We start from the raw sequence: 27,778 nt of genomic DNA on the forward strand, positions 1-27,778 counted from the left end.
AGTAGTAGACAAACCCCTGGAGCCACAAACACCTAAGTCTGAATCCCACTTCTGCTACGTCCTCGCTTTGTGGCCTTGAAAAGTTTCATGGCCACAGGAGCATCTCTCAAAGGGGCAAAAAAAATCTATTACCATTACAGGCTGTGAGGAGAAAAATTCATTCCTTCAAAGATACCTACCCAAGTTCCTTCTTTGGACCAGTCACTGTACAAGGATCTCTGTGTAAACAGTGAGCCCAACAAGTGTGGCCCAATGAGACGACATTTACACAGCACTCAGCAGAGTTCCTTCCACAGAACCTCTCGAGGTGCTATTAAATTGGTGTTGCCATTCTATTATTTTTTATTACTATGAAGACAGTGGATGTGTTTGCAAAGACTGAAGAAAACAACTCAATGAAGGTGGTCAATAACCCAAGTCCACCCCTTCAGTCTGACCATCCCTTCCCCACCGACACTCTTATGATGGCAGATAGACCATCAAGGTAGGGCTTCCAAAGTGGTGCAGTGATGGAGAATCCGCCTGCAATGCAGAAGATGTAGGAGATGCGGGTTTGATCCCTGGGTCAGGAAGACCCCCTGGAGGAAGAAATAGCAACCCACTCTAGTGTGCTTTGGCTCCGTCACTTCATTCTTTCTGGAGTTATTTCTCCACTGATCTCCAGGAGCATATTGGGCACTTACCGACCTGGGGGAGTTCATCTTTCAGTGTCCTATCTTTTTGCCTTTTCATACTATTCCTGGAGTTCTCAAGGCAAGAATACTGAAGTGGTTTGCCTTTCCCTTCTCCAGTGGTCCACATTTTATCAGAGCTCTCCACCATGACTCGTCCTTCTTGGGTGGCCCTACATGGCATGGTTCATAGTTTCGTTGAGTTAGACAAGGCTGTTGTCCATGTGATCAGATTGGTTAGTTTCCTGTGACCGTACTTTGCAGTCTGTCTGCCCTCTGATGGAGAAGAATAAGAGGCTTACAGAAGCTTCCTGATGGAAGAGACTGACTGAGGGGAAAACTGGGTCTTGTTCCGATGGGCGAGGCCATCCTCAGTAAAACTTTAATCCAATTTTCTGTTGATGAGTGAGGCTGTGTTCCCTCCCTGTTATTTAGGAGGGGACAATCTGGTGGAGGTAATGAAGATGATGGTGATCTCCTTCAAAAGGCATGCACGGCTACACTCAGTGCCCCCAGCCCTGCAGCAGGCCGCCATCGGTCCACACCTCTGCTGGAGGCTCCTGGACACTCAGGGGCAAGTCTGGGTCAGTCTCTTGTGGGGTCACTGCTCCTTTCTCCTGGGTCCTGGTGCACACAAATTCCTGCAAGGAGATCCAACCAATCCATCCTAAAGGAAATCAGTCCTGAATGTTCATTAGAAGGACTGATGCTGAAGCTGAAACTCCAATACTTTGGCCAGCTGATGTGAAGAACTGACTCATCTGAAAAGACCCTGATGCTGGGAAAAATTTAAGGCAAGAGGAGAAGGGGATGACAGAGGATGAGACAGTTGGATGGCGTCACCTACTCAATGGACACAAGTTTGAGTAAACCCCGGGAGTTGGTGATGGACAGGGAGGCCTGGCGTGGTGCAGTTCATGGGGTCGCAGAAAGTCAGACACGACTGAACGACTGAACTGAACCAGTATGCTTTCCTGGACAATCCCATGGACAGAGGAGCCTGGCGGGCTGCAGTTCACAGGATCACAAAGAGTCAGACACGACGTAGCTACTAACACACACATACATACACAATCAAGGCAGATCTTAGGATGGAGATGTCTTCCTCTCTTCTCTCAGCTTATTAACTTGAACCTGCTTCCTCCACAACTCCAATCTGAGGCAAACTCACTTATTGCTATTCCCAGTGTCCACAGCAGGTACAGCAAGCATCACTTCATGCTATTGATCCATCCTGCCCTGCCTGTGAGCAAACACAGCTCCCAGCCCACAGGGTACCTTTGCATCTGCTCATCCAGCATCCCGGGTGGTTGCTATGGTAGCAGAGTTAGCTGGCAGGATGGGAAAGCCCCTGTGCTACAGCCTCAGAAGTAACTCTGACACCTCCCACCATCCTCTCCAGTCACACTGCTTCCGTGCTGTCTCTGACATACACCAGGCACACTCCTACCTCCCTGGAATCTGCATGCCGTCTCTTCTGTATTTCAGGAATGCTTTTCTCCCGACACGTGTACAACGTGCTTTCTCACCTTGTCTAGGTCTTGTATACGTTTTCTTCTCAGAAGAGGTATTTCCTGACCACTGTGTTCAAAATGGTCACACCTCCATCTCAACGTTCCTAAATGCTTCCTCCGCTTTATTTTTCTCCATCCAATCTCTCACTTTTTGAACATATCTGAAGCCCACCACCATCTAGAATAGGATCTCCAGGAGGAAATACACTGTGGTCCGCTTTGTCGACCGCTGTGTTCCCAGTGTCTCAGGGCAGGATCGGCACATAGCAGGTATGGGAAGAAGGGAGGGGAAAAGAAAAATGCAAACAATTCCATGAAGGACCCTGGGGCACGGTTTACATGCTTGTCTCACTGACATCATGTATGTTCAGCAATGATTCCTGACATAAAACAAAAATAGTAAAGAACACACAACTGAATAGTAACAGTAATAGCAACTGAAGTGTCGAGAAACTGACGCCCTCGTTTCATTCGGCAAGCTGTCGGTTGCTTCCTCTCCTCTGTGGTTTGTCATCTTGCTTCTCTGTGGTCACTAAACTGAAGCTCTGTGGTTGCCAAGCAGAGTTTCTGGAACTATCCCAATAAGGTACTCCTCTAAACCACTAAACTCGTCCACATAAGCTTGCACCAAAGTGAGATGTTTAAAACTCCAACTGTCAGAGTGTTAGGGAAGGAGGGACCCCATTGTGGGGTGACATCGATGGTGGGGCAGGGATGGTATTAATCCTCCACTCAGGATTATTGGCTACAGACCATGATAATAAACCATTCCATCACTGTAACTGAAAGGGGGATTTAAAAGGGCACAGTGGACACTGAAAAACAAATACCTTCCTTTGATGATCAACTCTTTCTAGAACACCAGCTCTGAGTTCTCCTGAACTGCAGGTCTACATTTCTCTAAACCCCTGATACATACAGAGTTTGGCACATGGGCTTTAGATTCAAACAATCCTCAATTTAGTTCCTGGCTCTGACACTTACTAGCTGGATATTAGGCAAGTCTTTCAACCTCTTTGGCCCTCGACTTCATGCTGAAAACATAATGATAAAAATAATAACAGTAATAAATACAACCATAATCTTAGCAGCAAGCCCTCATTGGGCGCTTGCGATTGCCACGTACTGGGCTATGAGCTAATTCTATTTTTCTAGTGTCATAAAAAACAACCTTAACTACCTGGATTTATTCGCCACCTATCTGAGTCTTAACCTCAAAATGCATCCGCTTCAGGCCTTTCCGGCCACATACTCGGAGCAATCTCTCTGCTCCCCTTTCACCTCAAATGGCTTGTTATCTCACACTGTCTAGAGATTGCCTCAGAGTGCTGGTCACTGTTTCCAGTAATTGGGTCTCGTCTCAACTCCATCATCAACACCAAGGACGAGAACCAGAGGTGACTCTGTATTTTCTAAATTCTGGGGGGAATGCTGATAGGAGAAAGAAGCAAAAAAAAAAAAAAAAAACCAGCAAGATAGAAGAAAAAATAAATGACTCTCCCTTTGAGTCTCCCTAATTTTATCTTCTTCATATAAGAGGAGACATTTGGGAATGCCTTCAAAACTCACCTGGGGCTTCCCTGGTGGCTCAGAGGATAAAGCGTCTGCCTGCAATGCAGGAGACCCGGGTTCGATCCCTGGGTTGGGAAGATCCCCTGGAGAAGGAAATGGCAACACACTCCAATACTCTTGCCTGGAAAATCCCATGGACAGAGGAGCCTGGCGGGCTATAGTCCACAGGGTCGCAAAGATTTGGACACGACTGAGCGACTTCACTTTCTTTCACTTTCAAAACTCACCTACCCACTCAAGGTCTCCATGGATCAGCGTTTCTCCCAAGCAAACTGAATTTCTATGCACCCCACCCCCGCCAGCACACAGCAGTCAACTTTAGACACAAAGTAAATCAATATATTTTACATAAGTTAGGTTTGCAGAAAGACTGGGGAAAAAACAGAAGAAGACATCATCTCTGCTCTTCCAGGCTAACAAGAGAGGCTGACTTCTACACTGCTGGCCAAACACGCAGTGGTGGTGGTGGTGTGGGGCAACAGCATGAGATGCCCTTTTAGCATCTCGAGCCCCAAGTCATGGTGCTGAGAGCAACGGGAAAGAGTGTCATCCATCAGAGGGGGTACATACATAGTCACATACAGGAGGCGATCTGGTTGCCAGGCAACCATGATAGGCTATCACCTTGAATGAAAAAAGCACAACTAATAAAATGTCAGTCATAAAAAGGGACAAGTCTCGCATGAAGTGTCGCAAAATGACCTGCCCGTTTGAACCCTGTAGACAGGAGAGGAAGCCTATCCCCTAGGACATTAAGAATCTCGGCTTCATTAGCAAGTGAGGCAAATCCCAGCACAGGCCTCAGACCACGGATGTTCCATCCCTCACCCCCTAGGGAAATTAACCCTGAATATTCATTGGAAGGACTGATGCTGAAACTGAAGCTGCAACACTTTGGGCACCTGATGGGAAAAGCTGACTCATTTGAAAAGACCCTGATACTGGGAAAGATTGAAAGCAGCAGGAGAAGGGGACGACAGAGGCTGAGATGGTTGTATGCCATCACTGACTGATGGCCATGAGTTTGCGCAAACTCTGGGAGGTAGTGAAGGACAGGGAAGCCTGGCATGCTGCAGTCCATGGGGTTGCAAAGAGTCAGACATGACTGAGCGGTTGAACAACAACAACAATCCTTGTCTCAGATCTGGTTTATCTGATTCTTCTAATGTGTAGCAGACAGCAATGCTATTGCTTTTATAAAATGGGTGGGAAATGAGCAAAGTATGGGTTGGCATGTGACATACCCAGTGTACAACAAAATTAACAATTGCCAGTATCCTTGGTGTAGCTTGTTTCACGGGTAGCTTTCCCAAGGGGGTGAGGGATGGAACAGAAAGCATCAATTCTCCAGTGCTCAGCTTTCTGCACAGTCCAACTCTCACATCCATAAATGACCACTGGAAAAACCACAGCCTTGACTATGTGGACCTCTGTAGGCAATGTCTTTGCTTCTTAATATGCTATCGAGGTTTGTCATTGCTTTTCTTCCAAGAAGCAAGTGTCTTTTAATTCCATGGCTGCAGTCACCATCCACAGTGATTTTGGAATCCAAGAACATAAAGTCTGTCACTGTTTTCATTCTTTCCCCATCTATCTGGCATGAAGTAATGAAACCCAATGCCATGATCTTCATTTTTTGAATGTTGAATTTTAATCCAGCTTCTTCACTCTCCTCTTTCATCTTCATCAAGAGGCTCTTTAATTTCACTTAATTTCTGCCATAAGGGTGGTGTCATCTGTATATCTGAGGTTACTGATATTCCTCCCCACAATCTTGATCCCAGCTTCTGCTTCATCCAGCCCAGCATTTCACATGATGTACTCTGCTTGTAAGTTAAATAAGCAGGGTGACAATATACAGCCTTGATGCACCCCCCTTCCCAATTTGGAACCAATCTGTTGTTCCATGTCCAATTCTAACTGTTGCTTCCTGACCTCCATGCATGTTTCTCAGGAGCAAGGTAAGGCGGTCTGGTATTCCCATCTCTTTAAGAATTTTCTACAGTTTGTTGTGGTCTACACAGTCAAAGGCATTAGCCTAGTCAATGAAGAAAAAGTAGATGTTTTTCTGGAATTCGCTAGCTTTTTCTATGATCCAGTGGATTTTGGCAATTTGATCTTTGATTCATCTGCCTTTTCTAAATCCAGCTTGTATATCTGGAAGTTCTTGGTTCACATACTGTTGAAGCCTAGCTTGAAGGATTTTGAGCACTACTTTCCTAGCGTGTGAGATGAGTGCAATTGTGCGGTAGTTTGAGCATTCTTTGGCATTGCCCTTCTTTGGGACTGGGATGAAAACTGACCTTTTCCAGTCCTGTGGCTACTGCTGAGTTTTCCAAATTTGCTGGCATATTGAGTGCAGCACTTTCACAGCATCATTTCTTAGGATTTGAAATCGCTTAGCTGGAATTCTAACACCTCCACTAGCTTTGTTCAAAGTGATATTTCCTAAGGCCCACTTGACTTCACATTTCAGGATGTCTGGCTCTAGGTGAGTGGTCACACCATCATGGTTATTCGGGTCATTAAGATCTTTTCTGTATAGTTCTTCTGTGTATTCTTGACACCTCTTCTTAATGTTTTCTGTTAGGGCCATAGCGTTTCTGTCCTCTATTGTGCCCATCTTTGCATGAAATGTTCCCTCACAGATCACATGACTTCAGCAGGACTCCGATTCATTTAAAAAATATGTAAGGGCAGACTTGTGGTTGCCAAGGGTAAGTGGGTGGGGAAGGGAAGGAATGGGAGGTTGTAGGCAGGAGATGCAAGCTTTTATATACAGAATGGATCAAAACAAGGTCCAACTGTATGGCACAAAGAGCTGTATTCAATATCCTGTAACAAATCATAATGGAAAAGAGTATTTAAAAAAAAGAATGTGAATGTATATATACATATATATATATAAAACTGAATCATTCTGTTGTACAGCAAAAATTAACACAACAGTGAAAATCAACTATATTTCAACAAAAAATTTTAATTCATTGATAACAAATTCAGATTTTAAAGGAGTATTGGACTTGGGCTCTACACCTTTCTAAATCTCTATATTTTCAGTCATAACTATATAAAAAGTGTTCACTGACCATATGATTAGTTTTTTTCCAACAAAACTCCAAAAATTCTGACTTTTAAAAAAGTTTTTAATTGGAGGTAACTGTTTTACAATGCTGTGTTGGTTTCTGCTGTACAACAACGTGAACCAGTCAGAAGTATACATAATTCCCTCCTTCTTGAGGCTCCATACCACCCTTCTAAGTCATTACAGAGCTCTCAGCTAAGCTCCCTGTGTTAGACAGCAACTCTCCCGACACGAGGCCTACACAAGCCACTGGCCCAACCTAACCCACTAAGGGCAGAGGCCAGGAGCAAGAAGAACTATGACCCTACGGCCTGGGGAAAGGAGACCTCAAACACAGTGAGTCAGCCAAAATGAAATGACAAAAATATTGTGCAGATGAAGGAACAAGGTAAACACCCACAAGACCCAATGAATGAAAAGAAAACAGGCAAACTATCTGTGAGACTTCAGTTATAATAGTAAAGATGATCCAAAATCTCAAGATAGAATAGAGCAAATGCAAGAATCACTTAACATAGTTAACAAGGACCTAGAAAAAAATAAAGAATAAACAAGCAGTGATGAACAGTGAAATTTCAGAAATTAAAAATACTCTGGAAGGAATCAACAGCAGAATAACTGAGGCAGAACAGATAAATGAGCTGGAAGGTAGAATGGTGGAGATAACTAGCAAAGCGCAGAATAAAGAAAAGCGAATGAAAATAATTAAAGACAGTCTCAGAGACCTCTGGGAAAACATTAAATGTATCAACATTCAAATTATAGGGGTTTCAGAAGACGAAAAAGTCAAAGAGCCTCAGAAAATACTGAAGAGACTATAGTCAAAAACTTCCCTAACATGGAAAAGAAATAGTCAATCAAGTCCAAAAAAACACAGAGTCCCATAAAGGAAAAAACCCAAGGAGAAACATGCCAAAACACATATTAATCAAACTAACAAATTAAATACAAAGAAAATATATTAAAAGCAGCAAGGGGAAAGCAATAAGTAACATACAAGGGAATTCCCACAAGGTTAACAGCTAATCTATCAGCAGAAACCCTGCAGGCCAGAAGGGAGTGGCAGGATATAGCGACCCCATGGACTGTAGCCCACCAGGCTCCTCCATCCACGGGATTTTCCAGGCAAGAGTACTGGAGTGGGGTGCCATTGCCTTCTCCATATCTAAGGTAATGAAAGGCAAAAACCTAACAAGAAAGATTACTCTACCCAGAAAGGATCTCATTCAAAATAGAGGGAGAAATTAAAAGCTTTACAGGTAAGCAAAAATTAAGGGAATCAGCACCACCAAACAGCTTTACAACAAATGTTAAAGGGACTTCTCTAGAAAGGAAACACAGAGAAGGACAAGACCTACAAAAACAAACCCAAAACAATTAATAAAATGCCAAAAGGAATATATATATACACCAGTAATTACTCAAAATATAAATGGATTAAATGCTCCAACCAAAAGACAAAGACTGTCTGAAAGGATACAAAAAGAAGAATCATATATCTGCTGTCCACAAGAGACCCACTTCAGACCTAGAGAGACATACAGACTGAAAGTGAGGGGATGGAAAAAGATATTGCATGCAAATGGAAATCACAAGAAAGCTGGAATAGCAACTACCACATCAGACAAAACAGACTTAAAGGATATTATAAGAGACAAGGAAGGACATTACATGATATTGAAGGATCAGTCCAAGAAGACATGACTTCAAACCACAAAATGAAGAGAACTTGAAGAGAAAACACCAAGAAGAGCCTTAGGAACCTGAATGCATATACTGCCATCACCAATTTCTGTATTAAAATAAAAAAAAAACGAAGAACAAGACTGAGTACCTACCAGGGGCCAGGCATGGAGCTGGGCCCTGAGAAAACCAAAACAAGTTAGACAAGACTCCTCCAGTCACGCCCACCCTCCAGTTAACATAGCCTAGTGCAAAACATTAGCAAGGGAGGGGCTCACTTCTGCAGCATGGATCCTCAGGTAGTGAGAAGCCCAGAGGATACATGGGGAGGCGGGGCGAGTAGGTGAGTACTGCAGCTGACCACAAGTGATCCTACAGGTCTAATGAGCTGCAGCCCAGTCTCTCCATCCTCTGCAGACAGCTCACCACGCTGCCAAATGGCAATGAGTGGCCACAGAAGGAAGATACAGCCTCAGTCTATGCCAATTATGCTTAGGGCAGGAAAAAAACAGGCAGAAGATTCTTTCCCAAGCAAGAAGTTTTTGTTGTTGTTACTGTTGTTTGCTTAATGGCTGAGTTTCATCAGATTACCCGGAATTATCTACTCTTAAAAAAACTGTACTTGATCCAGGCTATTTTGCACTGATGGTAAAAGATAGAATAATCACTACCAACCACCCATCTGCAGTCCATCCATTCGCCATCACTTCACTGACCAGCCCTCAGCACAGCCCACTGCCGCTACACACACATCACACACACCACATCAGAAAGCTCCCCAAGCCTTCGTTCCAGGCAGAGCAGAATGCTTCCCACCTTTGACCTCCCCTCCATACTGGGGCTTTCCTGGTGGCTCAGCTGGTAAAGAATCCCCCTGCAATGCAGGAGACCTGGATTTGATGTCTGGGCCAAGAAGATCCCCTGGAGAATGAAATGACAACCCACTCCAGTATTCTTGCCTGGGAAATTGCATGGACAGAGAAGTCTGGCAAGCAACAGTCCATAGGGTCACAGAGTCAGACAGGAGTGACTAAACCACCCATACCCACACCCACACCCACACCTCAGGCCTGTGTCTGTCATATTGCCTTACCTGTCAAATCCTACTTATCCTCTGTGCCAGCCTGCATACTGCCTCCCACAGGACATGTCCCTGGATCCCCCCATATGATCTCGGCTCACTGAGCGCCCGGGACAAAGGCTTGGATGCACACTCAGTCCTGATGTTGGTTTACCTCTTACACTACACTTAATGCTGTGCAAAACTATGTCCCAATGGACCCAATCCTGATGGCAGAGTTATGTTCTTAACCATCTCTTCTTTATAACAGACCCTCTATGGTGCCCCAGATAGTGCGTGCGTGCTAAGTCGATTCAGTCGTGTCCGGTTCTTTGCGCCTCTATGGTGTGTAGCCCACCAGGCTCCTCTGTCCATGGGATTGATAGAGTAGGCACTAAATATGTATAGTCAGTGAAACAGTTTAACAGCACTAACTTTTAAAACAACTTATTCTAATTTGAGTTTGTTAGCCTATCAAGGCCAAGGAACCCACCTATTTTTTCCTGGTCAGTTAATAAATAGCAAGAAAATAAGATTAACCTGAGTATATAATTTAACATCTTACCTCCTTCATACTCAACTATGAATTATGAATTATGTTTAATAACTCAATTTATATTTTGGTTAATGGAAACATTTCAAATTTGCAAATAATAGTAAAAAAAAAATCACAAAATTTTTACAAAAAGGGCTTCATAAATGTTAATGGTAATGAAACAAATAGGTGTCATTTAATGGTTAATAGTATCGTAACTGGTAATGCTTCCCCAAAAATAAGGCCTTCAAATATCCACAATCCCATCCTCCAATGACATATGAACAAATGGCATAATTAATAGGCTTTGGTTCTAAAAGTAAAATCAAAAATCCTAGTTGAATAGCCAGTTTTCTACACAATTAGAATACTAATCTCAAATACAGAAAAATTAAGCCATTACCTGAACACTGAAAAACCTACTTCATGTGCCATTAATGGGAGATATTTTAAAAAATAACTGATCAAATTGATGATCCAAATCATAGCTTGGTAACCTCGTAACTACATTTAAATTAAATTCATCCTAGAAATGTAGTATTTGTCTCACAATTATATTTGGTTATGTTATCATAAAGAAATACTAAGGCTTTATAAAAATTTCTGAGTGGATAAGAATTTGTTTCCTTCAGTGTTTGGCTTTTTTTTAGATATTTGGTATTCATTCATTCATTTGAGTTCGCTGGTCTTAGCTGCACCATGCAGGATCTTCTAACTGCACCATGCAAACTCTAAGTTGCAGCACGTGGGATCTAGTTCCCGGACAAAGGATCGAACCCAGGCCCCTGAACTGGGAGCACAGAGTTTAATTATCTGGCAGTCAAAAGGAGATACATATATTCCTGCATTTTTTAGGAATGTGAATGTGCACTTTTGTCTGTGGGTAGGACCGGGCAATGGAGGAGACAGAGAGACAGAATCAGACACACATTTCAGCAAAAAGTTAAAGGGAAAGTTATGCTCTTGATTTCTTTGCCAGGAGATGGAAAAATGAAAACACATCCAACGGGGCTTTTAATGCCTTAAAGTGTTCTAGGAAGGTCATTTGTAATACTTCTAAGATACACAGAGGTCAACCCCCAAACGAAGGGGAACAATCAATATTACCTTCATTTAAATGGTTATAAATGACATCCTCTCTGTCCAAACTAACCACAAAAATAAATCCCAACCAAAATTTCCAAGGGCACTAAATGCACTTAGAAAGAAGAAAAATAGAAAAACAGGAAAGCGCCCAGGCCGGGCCTCACCTCTGGCCCTTCAGGGGCATCCTCTCCAGGGGGCGTTTTCTGGAGCAGACCCAAGGTGCCGTTGCTGGAAGCCCTCCTGTCCTCGGCAGGAGACGTGAAGGTCTCCTCAGAGTCTGTTTCCACGTGGAAGGGGCCCACTTCTTCCTGACTCCAATCCAGTTCTTCTTCAGACTGTTTCAAAGAGCTACTGCTGCTCTTGGGAACGATGCCAGCTGTCGACAGGCTGCTGGGCACCGAGGTGTAGGATGACTGGGGGCCGCAGTAAGGCCGCCCCTCAGAGGCCAGGGCCTCAGCCTCCAGGAGGTCCGGGACGGACAGGCTCAGGCGGCGGTCCAGGTGATGCTGGGCCCGTAATTCCAGGGTTTTGCTAGAGGTCTTCTTCAGCTTCCTCTTGCTCAGGTTGATCAACAAAGGCCTGGTCCGCTGCTTTAATGAGCCCCAGACAGATGGTTTATCTGCATCCATGGCTGCATAAAGACTCAGGCGGTCCCTCTGAGGAAGAGTGCGTCTCTGCGGGACACTTCAGTGACTCCTAGGAAACAGAGGACACGGAGAAAGGGTATGAAGCTTCTCTGTGCTGCCAGAGCACATCAAAGGGGGAAACGTGACTCAAGGAATCTTACCGTTCCCACTAAGTGATCAAGACCAAAGCTTTTAATCGGTAACATCTACAAAAAAATAATTAGGAACATCTATCCTGGTGGGTCAGAGGGCAAAGCATCTGCCTGCAATGTGGGAGACTCGGGTTCAGTCCCTGGGTCTGGAAGATCCCCTGGAGGAGGGAATGGCCACCCACTTCAGTACTCTTTTCTGGAGAATCCCATGGACGGAGGAGCCTGGTGGACTACGGTCCACAGGGTTGCAAAGAGTCAGACGCAACTGAGCGACTTCACTTCAATTCACAAGTATAAGGAAAAACACTTAAGGAACTGAATCTTAGCAATCTCTTTAATCGGAGTAGTTAACAGGAAAGTTAAAGCAATAAATAAATAAAACTATGAGACTGACACAAAAAATGTTTTCATAAAAGGACTGCTTTCTGAGTCTGGCTTATTTCACTCCAGATTAATTTATTCATTGCTACAAATGGCAGAATTTCCTTCTTTCTAGGACTCAATAACTATCCCATTGAAAAGCAAAGGAGAAAAGGAATGCACAATTGCACTCATCTCACACGCTAGTAAAGTAATGCTCAAAATTCTCCAAGTCAGGCTTCAGCAATACGTGAACTGTGAACTTCCAGATGTTCAAGCTGGTTTTAGAAAAGGCAGAGGAACCAGAGATCAAATTGCCAACATCCACTGGATCATAGAAAAACATCTGTTTCTGCTTTATTCACTGTGTCAAAGCCTTTGACTGTGTGGACCACAATAAAATGTGGACAATTCTGGAAGAGATGGGAATACCAGATGACCTGAACTGCCTCTTGAGAAACCTATATGCAGGTCAGGAAGCAACAGAACTGGACATGGAACAACAGACTGGTTCCAATAGGAAAAAGAGTCAAGGCTGTATATTGTCACCCTGCTTATTTAACTTACATGCAGAGTACATCATGAGAAACACTGGGCTGGAAGAAGCACAAGCTGGAATCAAGAATGCCAGGAGAAATATCAATAACCTCACATATGCAGATGACACCACCCTTATGGCAGAAAGTGAAGAGGAAGTAAAAAGCCTCTTGATGAAAGTGAAAGAGGAGAGTGAAAAAGTTGGCTTAAAGCTCAACATTCAGAAAACGAAGATAATGGCATCTGGTCCCATCACTTCATGAGAAATAGATGGGGGTTTCCCAGTGGAAACAGTGTCAGACTATATTTTTTTGGGCTCCAAAATCACTGCAGATGGTGACAAAGTAAAAGACGCTTACTCCTTGGAAGAAAAGTTATGACCAACCTAGATAGCATATTCAAAAGCAGAGACATTACTTTTGTCAACAAAGGTCCGTCTAGTCAAGGCTATGGTTTTTCCAGTGGTCACGTATGGATGTGAGAGTTGGACTGTGAAGAAGGCTGAGCGCCAAAGAATCAATGCTTTTGAACTGTGGTGTTGGCGAAGACTCTTGAGAGTCCCTTGGACTGCAAGGAGATCCAACCAGTCCATTCTGAAGGAGATCAACCCTGGGATTTCTTTGGAAGAAATGATGCTAAAGCTGAAGCTCCAGTACTTTGGCCACCTCATGTGAAAGAGTTGACTCGCTGGAAAAGACTTTGATGCTGGGAGGGATTGGGGGCAGAAGGAGAAGGGGACGACAGAAGATGAGATGGCTGGATGGCATCACCGACTCGATGGACATGAGTGTGAGTGAACTCCGGGGGTTGGTGATGGACAGGGAGGCCTGGTGTACTGCGATTCATGGGGTCGCACAGAGTCGGGCACGGCTGAGCAGCTGGACTGAACTGGACTGATGTGCGTGTGTACCACATTTTCTTACCAGTCATCCTTCAATGGCTACTTTTTTTTCTCATATCCTGGCTGCTGTGAATAATGTTGCAGAGAAAAAGGGATGCAGAGATCCCTTCGAGACATTGATTTCATTTTCTTTGAATATATACCCACAAATGGGATAGCTGGTTTAATTGTAGTTTTCACTTTTTATAAGGAACCTCCATACCAATTTCCATAACTATACCGATGTACAGTTAATGAGATGCAGGTTCTATCTCTGGGTCAGGAAGATCCCCTGGAGGAGGAAGTGGGAATTCACTCCAATATTCTTGCCTGGAGAATCCCATGGATAGACGAGCCTGGCAGGTTATGGTTCGTAGGGTCGCAGAGAGTCAGACACAACTGAGGAGACTTAGCACACTCGCAAAGATGTTATCAATAGCAGTAATTGTAGTCATCTGAGTGATGGCTGATTGGTGTTCTGTTAGCATAGGATTGAAGTTAAATGGGAGAAAGAAATGAATCAAGTGTGGGATAGAGAGATTAATCATAAATTCAATAGGGGATCCTGGTTTTAAGGAGACTCCTTTTCAGTTTCACAGGTTCAACATAGTTAATATTTTTTACAGATTATGTGTATGTATTTAGGTTTAAACTGTGGGTCTTTAAAGGTACAGAGTGGGCCTCCCAGGTGGCACTAGTATTAAAGAACCCGCCTGTCAATGCAGGAGACGGGAGTTTGATTCTTGAGTGCGGAAGATCCCTGGAGGAAGGCATGGCAACCCACTCCAGTATTCTTGCCTACAGAATCCCATGGACAGAGGAGCCTGTTACAGCCCACAGGAACATAAAGAGTCGGACACAACTGAAGCGACTTAGCACACATAACAATGTATATCTCCATCAGCAGTATGTAAGACTTCACAATTCTCCACACCCTCAACAACACTCATCTCTTTGTCTTTTTTATTTTTATAAACACCATGTACCCTTAAAATTTGCTAAGGATATAGATCTTCAGGTTTCTATCCCCCTACACAAACACACACATAAAAATGGTAAATACAAGAAGTGATGGGAGATATCAACTTGATTGTGGTAATCATTTTGTAATATATATGTGAATTAAATTGACCACCAGATATCTTAAATATATGCAATTTTTACTTGTCAATTATACCTTCATAAATCTTGGGAAAAAAAGAATAAAAATAAATAATTACAAAAGGCTTCTTTCTTATTTCCTCTCAAAAGAAAGCAGAGCAAAAGACATTTACTAGAAAAATAATAGCATCTTTTAACCATTATGTTCAAGGCAATGCCTTTCTGTTTCTAAACCCAGAGTCGGCAAACAATTTCTGAACAAGGCCAGTTAGTAAACATTATAGTCTGAGAGTGAGACAGTTCAAACTATTCAATCCTATTGTTGTGACACCAGAGGAGACATGCATGATACCGAAATGAAAGCGTACCTGTGGTCCCAGTAAAACTTTATTTATAAAAACAGGCAACAGACTATGGTTTGCCAATCCTGCTTTAATTTTATCATCTTCCTTTCTAGAGTTAAGTGTGCATTTTGAAGGACAAATACACACTCATATCAACTAGGATTCCATCTAGCATCTTCAAATTTTATATTAAAATAAGAGTAACTAAAGAGAAAAACATTTATAAAAGTGAGAGGTCTGCCCTTAGTCCAATGTACCAGACCAGAAGAACTATGAAAGCTTCTACAATGGAAATCCTAAGAAAAGCAAACTTCAGAGCTTCAGTTGGAGAATGAAAGAGAGAAAATGTTTCCCACAAACAGGTGTGAGTGACAGGAATGCTTCACCAACAAATATAATACAGTCTGCTGAATGCTATGCAGGAAAGGGAGTAATTTAAGACATAATAGGTTGGACTCATTAGGAAATTGGATTAAAACCAAATTTGGTGCCATAACCCTCATCCAACGTATTAAGTGCCTCATGATAAATCTTTTCAATATGAAAAAGTACAATGTGGTCAAGTCAGTCTAAGCTGGCCTATACTCAAGTGTCACATTTGTCTAACGACAAAAAAGGCTAAGAGCTATGATAAAAAGCATTTTCCAAAATCAAGGACTCCACGCGTTTATACCCAGCCCAGGATATAGAGTCAATCAGGACTAGGTGACAGCCCCCCAGCTCTGGACTGATGGCCATCAGCTCGAAGGATGAACTTGGTATCTTCAACAGGCAATGCAGAAATGAAGACCTTGGATCCTAGAGACAGACTCCACAAGCTGCAATTTTAATTTTTCATGTTCTTCTCAGGTATACTATCACACTAAATCTCAATTTTTCACCTATTCATTAGGGAATATATCACCCAGCTTAAAAACAAAATAAGATAAAGCCCCAGTGTCTGAGTATCTGATGCAGAGAAAGGGCAGTCAGGAAAAGCTATGTTTGTTTTCATTCCTACTGATGATACCGTCATAATGTCATATTTTGATATCTTAAGTCACTTTAGAGTTCTGTGTCTCATTACAGTTTCCTTTTTTTTTAGTTTTTTAAAAAATTTATTTTTAATTTGGAGATAATTGCTTTAAAATATTGTACTGGTTTTATTTCCATTTTATACATAAATTTAACCATAACTACCTCACAGGGCTCTTGTGAGAACTGAATGAATTTGTCCATATAAAACAATTTAAAAACTGCTTCACAAAGAGTAAATTTTTAATACAATGTTATCCAGCTTTAAAATTATCACTATTTCAATTATATAATATTGGGTCATTCAGCTTTAAATTTTAAAAATGTTTTACAATTCTTTGCTGCTTTTAAAAATGCTACTGTAAACATAAACATACCTCACATTAGCAGGACACAAATACATTATTTAATTCACATCTTACAGTTAAACTTGCACATAGGTTCAAAATGCTTGTTTCCACATTCATCTGAAAATATTTTAGTCAATTTGCCTTTAGTGGTGTGTTATATTGTTGCTGTTGTTTAGTTGCTAAGTTGTGTTTGACTGTTTTGTGACCTCATTGACTGTAGCCCACCAGGCTCCTCTGTCCATGGAATTTCCCAGGCAAGAATACTGGAGTGGGGTGCTGCACCCTTCTCAAGGGGATCTTCCCGACCCAGGATCGAACCCACGTCTCCTGCACTGGCAGGTGAATTCCCTATCACTGAGCCCCCAGGGAAGCCCGGAGTGTTATATAGGTGTCTGTTAGTCTAGCTGGTTGATGGTTTAGTTCTTGTTATCCTCAACTCCTTATGCTACTTAAAGAGGGGTGTTTGCTTTTCAACTATAATTGTGAATTTGTCTACTTCTCCTATCAGTTATATCATTTTTTGCTTCTGTATTTTGAAGGCCTGTTGTTATCCGCAAACATGTTACAACTAACACAGCTGTCTTCTTGCTATTTAAATACAATCTGAAGATCTCTATCCTTTAGTTGGTTCAGACCACTAAGGGCTTCCCTGGTCGCTTAGCTAGTAAGGGTTCAGTCCCTGCATTGGGAAGATCCCCTGGCGAAGGGAATGGCTACCTACTCCAGTATTCTGGCCTGGATAATTCCATGGACTGTATAGTCCATGGGGTCGCAAAGAGTCGGACACGACTGAGCGACTTTAGACCATTAATGTCTAACGTGATGATATGTCTGTACTTAGGTTGAGCATTTTGTTTCCTGTGTTTCCTCTACGGCTTGTTCTAGTTCCCCTTACCTGCATTGGTTAGGTTTATTTAGTGTTCCATTTTAACTCAAATTATCATTCTTTTTTACTATATTTTTGTGTAAATTTTTAGTGGTTGATCTAGGGATTACAACATGCAGAGTTAACCTTTTACCCCTTACTTGGAATCAATAGTTCAGCACTCCAACCGGAATAGAAAAACCAAACCACATGCGTTTGTTTCCTACGGCTGCTATAAAAAACTACAATCTTAGTAGCTTATTAAGATAAATTCATTATTCTTCAATTCTGGAGGCCAGAGGTCTAATATATATTTCATCAAATTAAACCAAGGTGTTGACAAGACTGCATAATTTCTTGAAAGCTCCAGAGATAAATCTGTTTCTCGGTCATTCCAGACCAAAAAGTTCTCATTCTCTTGCTGGCTGACCGTGGAGGGCCTTTTGCAGCTGTGGAGGCTGCCCACATGCCTGGGCCCTCTTCGCCACTTTTAAAGCTACCAACAGCAAGGAAAATCATCCTCAATACTACATCTCTCTGATCCTCTCTTCTGCCTTCCTCTTCCGTTCTTAAGAACTCGTGATATAACTGCCTCCATCAGGACAGCACATCTCAAGATTTACAGCCATAATCGCATCTACAAAGTTCTTTTTGCCATTTATTGTACCATATTCACAGAATTTGGGTAACAGAATGTGGACATTTGTGGGGGACAGGAAGTAGATTATTGTGGGGGGCCAGAGTGAGGAATCCCGCCCGTAACAAGGTCATGTGGAAGGAAGCCTGACAAAATGCAAGGACGTGATCAGGCTTCAGGGGTTCCCCCTGGAATTTCCTGAGCATCCACCCCCCAAGACCAGAGTCTGCCTGCTTTACTGTGTTATGCTTTCCACCTACTCTTCTGTCATTAACAGAGGGCTGTCCCCCCACCACCTTTTTCTGGAAAAAATTAGAGCTTTTAGATAATAAATCTCCTGGGCATAATACGAGTGTTTCAATCCAAAAACCCCTCTGATGGCTTTCTAGCCTGCCTGCAGGACTCGTACAGCTGCGCATGTGATTGTTGGAGGCCTCCTGACCGCAGGAGGCACAGGAAGCTTAAAACATCCTAGGAATGTAGGGGTTTCCGAGGAGTCAAAATCATTAGAATAGGACTGATTAAAGGTTTCATCTGTTGAGCCAATAATTGGCTGCCAAATTTTCATATCTTTTATTTTTAGATATAGTTGGTATATAGAAAAACAGGTACTAGCCCTGGTATTAGCAACATTAGATCTTTGAGTTAAGTACTTTCTTTGTTATAACCCACTGCACCTTTGTTCTACAGGAATGTAACTTTATTTAGTACTTTGAGGGTGATGCAGAGTAAAGAAAAAACACTTCTAGGGAAAAGGAGTTTTCTGGTTGATAGACAATTATCCAGGAAGAGAGCCATAAAAATGTTAACAGGCCTCTTGGCCAGAAGATAATGTAAACCACCTGAGACCTTTTGTATACGGGAGGGTATGCAAAAAGAAAGCCTTGTTTGTCTCAGTGAGGGTCAGGGCTGCTGCCCCTGCATAACTCTGCATATTCCACTATTTCTTTATGTACAACTTGGGGTATATACGCTGATTTTGAAAAATAAAGTTTTTGGAGTCTTGCACCGATGCTGGGCTTCCCCATGTCGTTCTTTTCTCCCCTTTTTTGGCTGAATTCCCATCTGGAGCGGGGAGGCTCGCCATGTCTACTTACTTGTCCCGGCTTTTAAGATCCATGAGAGGGGGAGCCCAAGGCGGGGCACTCCCCGATATTCAAGTCGGCACCGGTGGCCTAACGTAGATGGTACAAACCTCTTGTCTCGAGGTTTTATTGGTTTTCCCCGTAAACCAAGTTATTCAGCCTCTTTTTCTCCACCTAAATTTCCTACTATACTATTTTTTCCTAATCTAATCTTATATCTCTAAATAAATAAGTGTTTCCCTCGCCTATCCGTCTTTCCTTCGAATCACCCTGGATCCACTGGGGCTGGACCCTGGCAGATTATTCTGCCTTCCATACCACCGTATAGGTTTCCTCATCATCTCCTTTTTATAGACTCTGTTATATATACATCTAAATACACTGAAAATTCCCATCAGACAATGTTTTACTTGGGATTTCAATGATGAATCATTGTTTCCTAATTCAATAAAAAAATTCTGTTATATTTACCACCTCCTCCATTCTTGATATTCTAAATTTCCTTCTTGTATTATTTCCCATTTTTCCAAGGAATTTCCTTAACTAGCTATTTCTTAGAAGGTCTGTTCTCTTGGTTTTCCTTCATCTGAGAATGTCTTCATTTCACTTTCAAGGATATTTTCACTGGATACAGGATTCCACATTTTTATTTCAGCACTTTAAACATGATGTGATGTTTCTTTCTGCCCTCTGTGATTTCTGATGAGAAATTCAGTCATCTCAATCACTGTTTTCCTATAGATAAGGTCACTTTTCTCTGACTGTTTTCAAGATTCTGTCTTTGTCATTAAGTTTGCAGCAGTTATGATGTGATTCGGTGTGTATTTTTTTGGATTTATCTTCTTTGGGATTAGCTTAGCTTCTGGCACTTATAAGTTTATTTCTTTCCCAAAACTTGGAAAGTTTTCAGCCATTATTTCCTGGAATATTTTTTTAGCCACACACTCTTTCATTCTGAGCCTCAGATCATACAAACATTATGCATGTTTGCTATCCTTCAATAGTTCTAGGGTCTCTACAATATTTTGCCTCTCCCATATTCACAGCAGATAATTTCTACTGATTTATTTTCAAGTTTCCCAATTCTTTCTTCTGTTGTTTCCATTTTGTTACTGAATCCATACAGTGAAGTTGTTGTTTTGTTTTTGGTTGGGGGAGGGTACAAGGTAGAGAGGCTATTTTCTTAATTTTAAATTTCCCATTAGCTTTTACTTTATATTTCCTATTTCTTTACCAATGCTTCCTATTCTAACTTTTATTTCAAGACTGAAGATTATTTATTTGCGCACTTTTATAATAGTTTCCATAAAGTCATCATTTCATTGTCTTCTGCTGTCTGCTCCCACGTAACTTAAGATTTCTGTACTACTGCATATGCCAATATGAATTATATCCTGAACATCTCGCATGTTCTTACAAGTTCCTGTGCCATATTTAAATATATGGCGAATGTTGACATTATTTTATCATCAAGCACCTGATTTGGTTAGCTTCTGGCCATTAATTCCAACCCACCTTCTATGGGCTCTAGCTCCCATGTCAGTTCCATTTTCAAAAGCTATGCAAAGCCATTCGGATTTGCACTGGGTGTGCCCCATGTAGAGATAAGTCTTGGACTTGAGTGAATTTCTGTTTGTTAATTCCACCCTCAAAGCCCTTGGTATTTGAGTAAGAAGGATCAGATCTATTCATTTGAAGACTGCAGCAGGTCTGGGAGATAGATTTATGGGCTCAATCCCCAGGCTCCTTCTCACTTGCCTCCTCTGAAACCTTCTAGTACCCTGGAACTCCTCCCGTCACCTCTCCAGTCAGCAGCAACCTGCTTCTATGACTGCACCAGAGCACTAGGAGGACTGGGGGTGGGAGAAGCAAGCCATGCTTCAGCTCTGCCTTTCGTAACTACGGCTTTACCGACAGGGTGGTCCCTTAACTTATTGCCCTGGCTCTTGCAATTTCCCACTGCCAGCTGTTCTTGCTGCTGCTGCCTCTGCCACAAGATTGTCAGGGAGCTGGGGCACAACACGACTGAGGAAAAGAAGACCAAAAAAGATCAGAGATTTCTCTCTTTTCTCCAAGCTTTAAGGCTTCTCTTTCCTACTCCTTGAGTCAGAACTAGAAGGGTCTCCTGGACTTCTGTTCCAACACTGACTTCTAGATTTTGGACTGCACTGATTTCAAGCTGGGGGGATAAGGAGAGAGAAAAATTGCAAGCCCACCTCTAGTTTAGTGATGTTTCATACTAATATTCTTCCCTGTGCTTCCCTGGCGGCTCAGTAGTAAAGAATCCGCCTGTCAATGTTGGAGACGCAGGTTCAATCCCTGGGTCAGGAAGATCCCTCGGAGAAGGAAATGGCAACCCACTCCAGTCTTCTTGCCAGGGAAATATCATAGACAGACGGAGACTGTAGGCTACAGTCCACAGGGTTGCCAAAGAGCCAGACCCGACTTAGAGACTAAACAGCAACAATTATTCCCTAGTCAACATGCTAATATTTACTTTTCAGAGACCTCAACCAGCTTCACCTGGCACTTCATCCAGATTCATGTCTGCATTCATTGGGGAAAAAGGTTGAAGTGGCTTTATTCAATTTCACCTGGAACCAGAATTATTTTAACAAGTTTTGCAAAAGCATTTTTACCAATTTCCCCAAATGTTCAATGCCTGGTGTGCAGAACCGCAAACATATAAACACAAAAGGTATGTGCCCAGGAAAAAAAGAAAATCTTAAAAGTGTATATAAAGCTTATAATACATGTTGGCCTGTGGTCTCTTTGATGCCTAAAAATGTCATCCCACCAAGTCATAATGTATTGTTCAGAATAAAGGAAACTTACTAGAGTAAATCTAATGTTTGAAGAAAATGGTGGTGAGGTAAATCCAACTGAGTATTAGATATAAAATATATATATCAGATATAAATATCTAAAATATATATTTAAAATATATCTAATATATATTAGATATAAAAATAGTATCAGGTATAAATATATATATTAGATATAAAATATATACACAAAATATATATAGTATATAAAATATACTGAGTTTTCTTCATCTCAAAGGATATTTAAAAACAAATATCTGTTCTATTTTCTACAGTGAAAAAAGTTCATAGGCTATTTTCACAAACACCCAATGGGCCACAAGCTGAAACATAACCCAGGCTTTGCAAACCATCAGCACTAGAAGCAAAATCTCTGCAAAACAAGATACCTAAAAAAAAGTAAAACAAAACAAACAAAAAAAAAAACAAGATACCTAGGCTACCTGATCTGCTAAACTTCAGTTTTCATTTACTGAAAGAAAATAAGTATTCTGCTTCATCAAACCACTAAAGTCAGGACAAAGTTTTTACAGGAAACAAGCCCCAAGCCAAGGAGCCTAATGGAAGTTCCATTTATCATGGTTTTAACCCAGACATCCTCCCGAGCTGGCTGCTAGCAATTGGCCAAATGGAAAAAGAGCTAACCTTCTAAATGTCAGCTCAGAAATTTCTGATTGAACTTGGACCACAACCACTCACTGAATGAGAAACACAAGCAAGGAAAGACAGTCCGAGACTGGCAACAGCTTACGTTACCATTATGTGCATTAGAGTTATTCAGTAACACTGACTCACGCTGATTCTGGAAGCTCTCCTTTAGTGTAAATGTGAGGAAAAGGGTCTCCTTTCACAATATAAGTATCAACTCCAATGACAGATCAGGAAGCAGTTATTACAAGTCAGAATGTGTTACCAATATTACTGAGGTATCTTTTTACTTAACCACAGTATCTTTTTTCTTACCAGTAGAAAGAAAATTTTCTATTTATAGGTTGGCCAGAAAGTTTGTTCCATAAGATGTTACGGATAAACCCGAACAAACTTTTTGGGCAACCCAATATATTCTCTTAATAAAGGGGGGAAAAATCCAAACTAAATTCAATAAAAGTGAAAATCTGATGATGTATATGCTTATCTAATGGTGAAAGATAAAGGCAAATGAAATTCTAAAGAAGAATTATTCAGCATTCTGATAGAACAGGGTAAGAGTTTGTACCCCTGAGTATATTTAATTATACTTGAAACAGAAACAAATCACTGCAGATGGTGACTGCAGCCATGAAACTAAAAGATGCTTGCTCCTTGAAAGAAAAGTTATGACCAACCTAGACAGCATATTCAAAAGCAGAGACATTACTTTGCCAACAAAGGTCCATCTAGTCAAGGCTATGGTTTCTCTAGTAGTCATGTATGGATGTGAGAGTTGGACTATAAAGAAAGCTGAGCGCAGAAGAATTGATGCTTTTGAACTGTGGTGTTGGAGAAGACTCTTGAGAGTCCCTTGGACTGCAAGGAGATCCAACCAGTCAATCCTAAAGTAAATCAGTCCTGAATATTCATTGGAAGGACTGATGCTCAAGCTGAAACTCCAATACTCTGGCCACCTGACGGGAAAAGCCGACTCATTTGAAAAGACCTTGATGCTGGGAAAGACTGAAGGCAGGAGGAGAAGGGGATGACAGAGGATGAGATGGTTGGATGGCATCACTGACTCAATGGACATGAGTTTGAGTAAACTCCAGGAGTTGGCGATGGACAGGGAGGCCTGGCATGCTGCAGTCCATGGGATGGCAAAGAGTCAGACACAACTGAGCGACTGAACTGAACTGTAGCAGAAATAACCCCTACCTCATTTATCTAAAAGATATTATCCATAATGGAAAGGTCTCCAAAACAGTTTCATAAAAAGAACAAACGATTTCTCTGCTTTTACAGTCAATTGGCTTTTTTCTTCTAAAATACATCTTCCCAATCTATCGTCTAACTTGTTACTAAATTTGTAAGCCAGTTGAGGGAAGGGAAATCATTCTACATACCAGACATCTATTTTTCAAAAATATATGATGGAGATGGGATTCCCTGGTGGCTCAGTGGTAAAGAATCCACCTGCCAATGCAGGAGATGCAAGAGATGTGGGTTCAATTCCTGGGTCAGGAAGATTCTCTGGAGAAGGAAATCGCAACCCACTCCAGTATTCTTGCCTCAGAAATCCTATGGACAGAGGAACCTGGACGCTACAATCCATGCTAAGTCAGACACAGCTTGGCAATTAAACAAAAACGACAGTATCATGGAGACAGAAACGTCTCTATAACTGAGATCAACCAAAAGGACTGAATGCATGTTTAGTCCGACTACATATGTTCTTAGAAAGAAAAAAAAAAACCAGAGAAGTAGGTTCTATCTCCTCTGGTTAATGACATGCCCTGCCAACACTATTGTCCTCTTAAAAATCTCATCTACAGAAAAAAGGAAAACATCTCAGAATTTCTACCTCTTTACCGATCACTCCTAATTCATAATCTGTGCTTGGAGAAGACTAGAGGAAAGGAGAGGAAAGGGCAAGATTATCTGAAGCATCAGATACCTGTATTTTCACTTTAATTCCATCTCTGACAGCATATCCACAGTTATTATCTTGCCCTGTAATGGCCAGAAGACCAAAAGGTATAAATGATCTTTAAATGAGCCCTGGGCTAACACTCCACTCCAAAAGAATAAATAAATCACACAGAAAAGTAGAAGCAGCAGGTCTGAGATTGCTGTCTTTCAAAAGGTCTACTGAGGGCAGGAGGAGAAGGAGATGACAGAGGATGAGATGGCTGGATGGCATCACCAACTCAATGGACATGGGTTTGGGTGAACTCCGGGAGTTGGTGATGGACAGGAAGGCCTGGCATGCTGTAGTTCATGGGGTCGCAAACAGTCAGACATGACCGAGCGACTGAACTGAGCTGAAAAGACCTATGTGCATGGTTATGCCTAGGGTGGCATCTAGGAACCTGGATGCCAAGGTTTCCCAACATCCTAAGTGACAAGAGTATCTCACTGTCCCTAAACCATGTATGCAAACCATTTGTCTTATGCTGAATACTGGCTTCCCATCTAAAAGTCTGGACATGTAATATACGCTAGGCAGAGGGTGCCTATGTGACCAGTTCCCAACACAAATCTACTTCAAAAATCTCTCCAATGGCAGCTGCCGTGAAATGAAGAGTTAAACACCAGCAGAGCGTCTACGGATGAAGATGCTTTTGACAACAGGGACTGACACCCTGGAGGCCAGTCCAGTGACAGCAGAGCCAGAGATGCTCCTGTTTGCAAGATAAAATGTTGGCTGTGACATAGCCTCCAATTTTGGTCCACTTAGTCTATTTCTTCAGCCCTTCCTTACATCCAGAGATCCATGTACTACCCTCTAAATTCTGGGTAGCCAGAAAAATAGTTCTCTGATGACTTTCCCTGGTAGACAACATTTCGCAGGTGCCATCACATCTCCTTGTTAGAGGAATCAAGCCTGTCTTAAGTGATTCTTTACAGGGAATGTGTATGCATTTTTCTTTTATGCATTTTTCTTTTCATTGATTTTGCTGAGCATCCTTTCCCTTAGGAAATCATAGCTATGACAAAATGTTGAGTCCTTCTAGAGAGCCACCTGACCTGGGGGTGGTCTTAGGAATCCCTGACATAGAAATGTTATTAAGAATGCCAATGCTTTAATATAAGTTGTCAAAATGAACAGATATGGAAGAAATGGAGACCGTCTAAATTATTCTGATTCACTTTTAGCAAGAGTAACTGGAAGAAAACAAAGCAGATTTTTCTTAAAAAACAGAGACCAAAAAGAAAGAAAAAATGAAATCTCAAAGTTAAAAATTTTTAAAGTATAAACATAAAAACAGTCAGCTCAACTTAAAAAACAATAAGTGGATGGGCCTGCAGGGAGAGTAGGAAGAAAACAAGATGAGAAAAGGTCAATTAAATCAGTGGTATTCTACGGGCTTCCCTCACCAGGGAAGGTAGGTGAGGGTAAAAAAGGTAAAGAATGCATCTGTCAATGCAGGAGACCCAAATTCAATCCCTGCGTCTGGAAGATCTCCTGGAGAAGCAAATGGCAACACACTCCAGTATTCCTGTCTGGAGACTTCCATGGACAGAGGAGCTTGCTGGGCTACAGCCCAAGGAGGCTCAAAGAGTCAGACGCAACTAACACTTTCACTTTTCACTTTCATTCTATGGGCCAGGCTGAACCATGAGCAGCATCTGCCCATCCAGAAGCATTCAAGAGAAACCAGAGACCTAACACTAAGGAGGCCTAACTCAACTTGAGGGGGCAGGTGGTGCTTTGGCAGTAAAAGCTGGGCCAGCCTGATGCTGGACATCCTGAAAAGAAAGTCTCAGTGTTATCAGGTAACATAGAGACCATGCAGACCTTTACCCTACCCAGGGGTTTCTACCATCTGTCTTTTATCAAGTATCAGTGTCTGGCAGGGATAGGTGGACTAAAGAACATTCTGCAATTTAGGGATTTCCCCTTTATCCTATGAGAAATGGGAGAGAGAAGGGAGGGAAGGCAACAGTGATTACCAGGCACTCATCATTTCTGGTAGCTTTCTAATGCTCTACAGTCAGTATGAACACTGACTCTCAGATTTCACAAATGCAAATTTCTTCAGCACTCTGTGTTTTCACTTTAACTGCACCTAGAGAAAGGAAATCAATTGAACAAACTAAGAAGGAGCTGAGCACCATGTCAAGTACCAGTCCCTCCTGACGTGCCATCTCTCATTTGTTTAATTGGAGAGTAACTGCGTTACAATATCGTGTTAATTTCTGCTGTAGGATGAGGTGAATCAGCTATGCGTGCACGCCTGTTAAGTCATTTCAGTGGTGTCCGGCTCTGAGCGGATCCTCTGGACTGCAGGCTCCTCTGTCCGTGACCTTCTTCAGGCTGTGTACACATACATCTCCTCCCTCCTGAGCCACGCCCCCAGCCACCATCCCGGCCACCATCCCACACCTCTAAGTCGTCACAGAGCACCACGCTGAGCTCCCTGCGCTACCCAGCAGGTTCCCACTAGCTCTATTTCACACACAGTAGTGCGTCTATCAGAGAAGGCAATGGCACCCCACTCCAGTACTCTTGCCTGGAAAATCCCATGGACGGAGGAGCTGGTGTGCTGCAGTCCATGGGGTCACTAGGAGTCGGACACGACTGAGCAACTTCACTTTCATGCACTGGAGAAGGAAATGGCAACCCACTCCAGTGTTCTTGGCTGGAGAAACCCAGGGACGGGGGAGCCTGGTGGGATCTAAGGGATCACACAGAGTCGGACACGACTGAAGTGACTTAGCAGCAGCAGCAGCAGCAAGTGGGTTTTGACATTATATCTCCTACCCTAAGGTCTTCTAAATCTTTCCTGATTTTCCTTGATGTAAAGAGTTTCCTTTATTAATTGTTATGTTTATTGATTGATTTGTTGATTTCATCCTGACACTGTCTATATACATACCTCAGTTCATAATCATTTTCAGATCTCTGGACCTCGTAGCAACACTCAGATATTCTCAGCCCTGGTTATGTATTCCTACACCCCATCTTGTTGCTGTTTTTTGTTTGTCTGTTTCAAACTTTGTTTTCTTTTGTAACTTTCTAAAAAAGAAAAAGTTAGCCCTATGAATATGTATAGAAAATTATATAACACCAAGGTACTGGTGAAATAGAAACTTAGCTGCAACGACACTACCTGTGTGGTTCTTTCTGATGACCTTCCCCTCATGCCCTGCCAGAAGGAA

At 42.1% G+C, this 27,778-nt stretch overlaps 1 protein-coding gene across 5 annotated transcripts in view; it reads right to left on the minus strand.

The window, feature by feature from the left end:
• Positions 1 to 11,835, minus strand: part of MCTP2 (multiple C2 and transmembrane domain containing 2) — a 202,634-nt gene extending 190,799 nt beyond the window's left edge. For all 5 annotated transcript variants that reach the window (XM_068991401.1, XM_068991400.1, XM_068991399.1 and 2 more), the window contains exon 1: positions 11,371 to 11,835. In XM_068991401.1, coding sequence (XP_068847502.1) covers positions 11,371 to 11,835 — 465 coding nt within the window. The remainder of the gene's footprint in view (positions 1 to 11,370) is intronic.
• Between the last annotated feature and the right edge of the window lie 15,943 nt (positions 11,836 to 27,778).

The sequence above is a fragment of the Capricornis sumatraensis genome, chromosome 19 (genome assembly GCF_032405125.1).
Source record: "Capricornis sumatraensis isolate serow.1 chromosome 19, serow.2, whole genome shotgun sequence".
Lineage (NCBI taxonomy): Eukaryota > Metazoa > Chordata > Mammalia > Artiodactyla > Bovidae > Capricornis > Capricornis sumatraensis.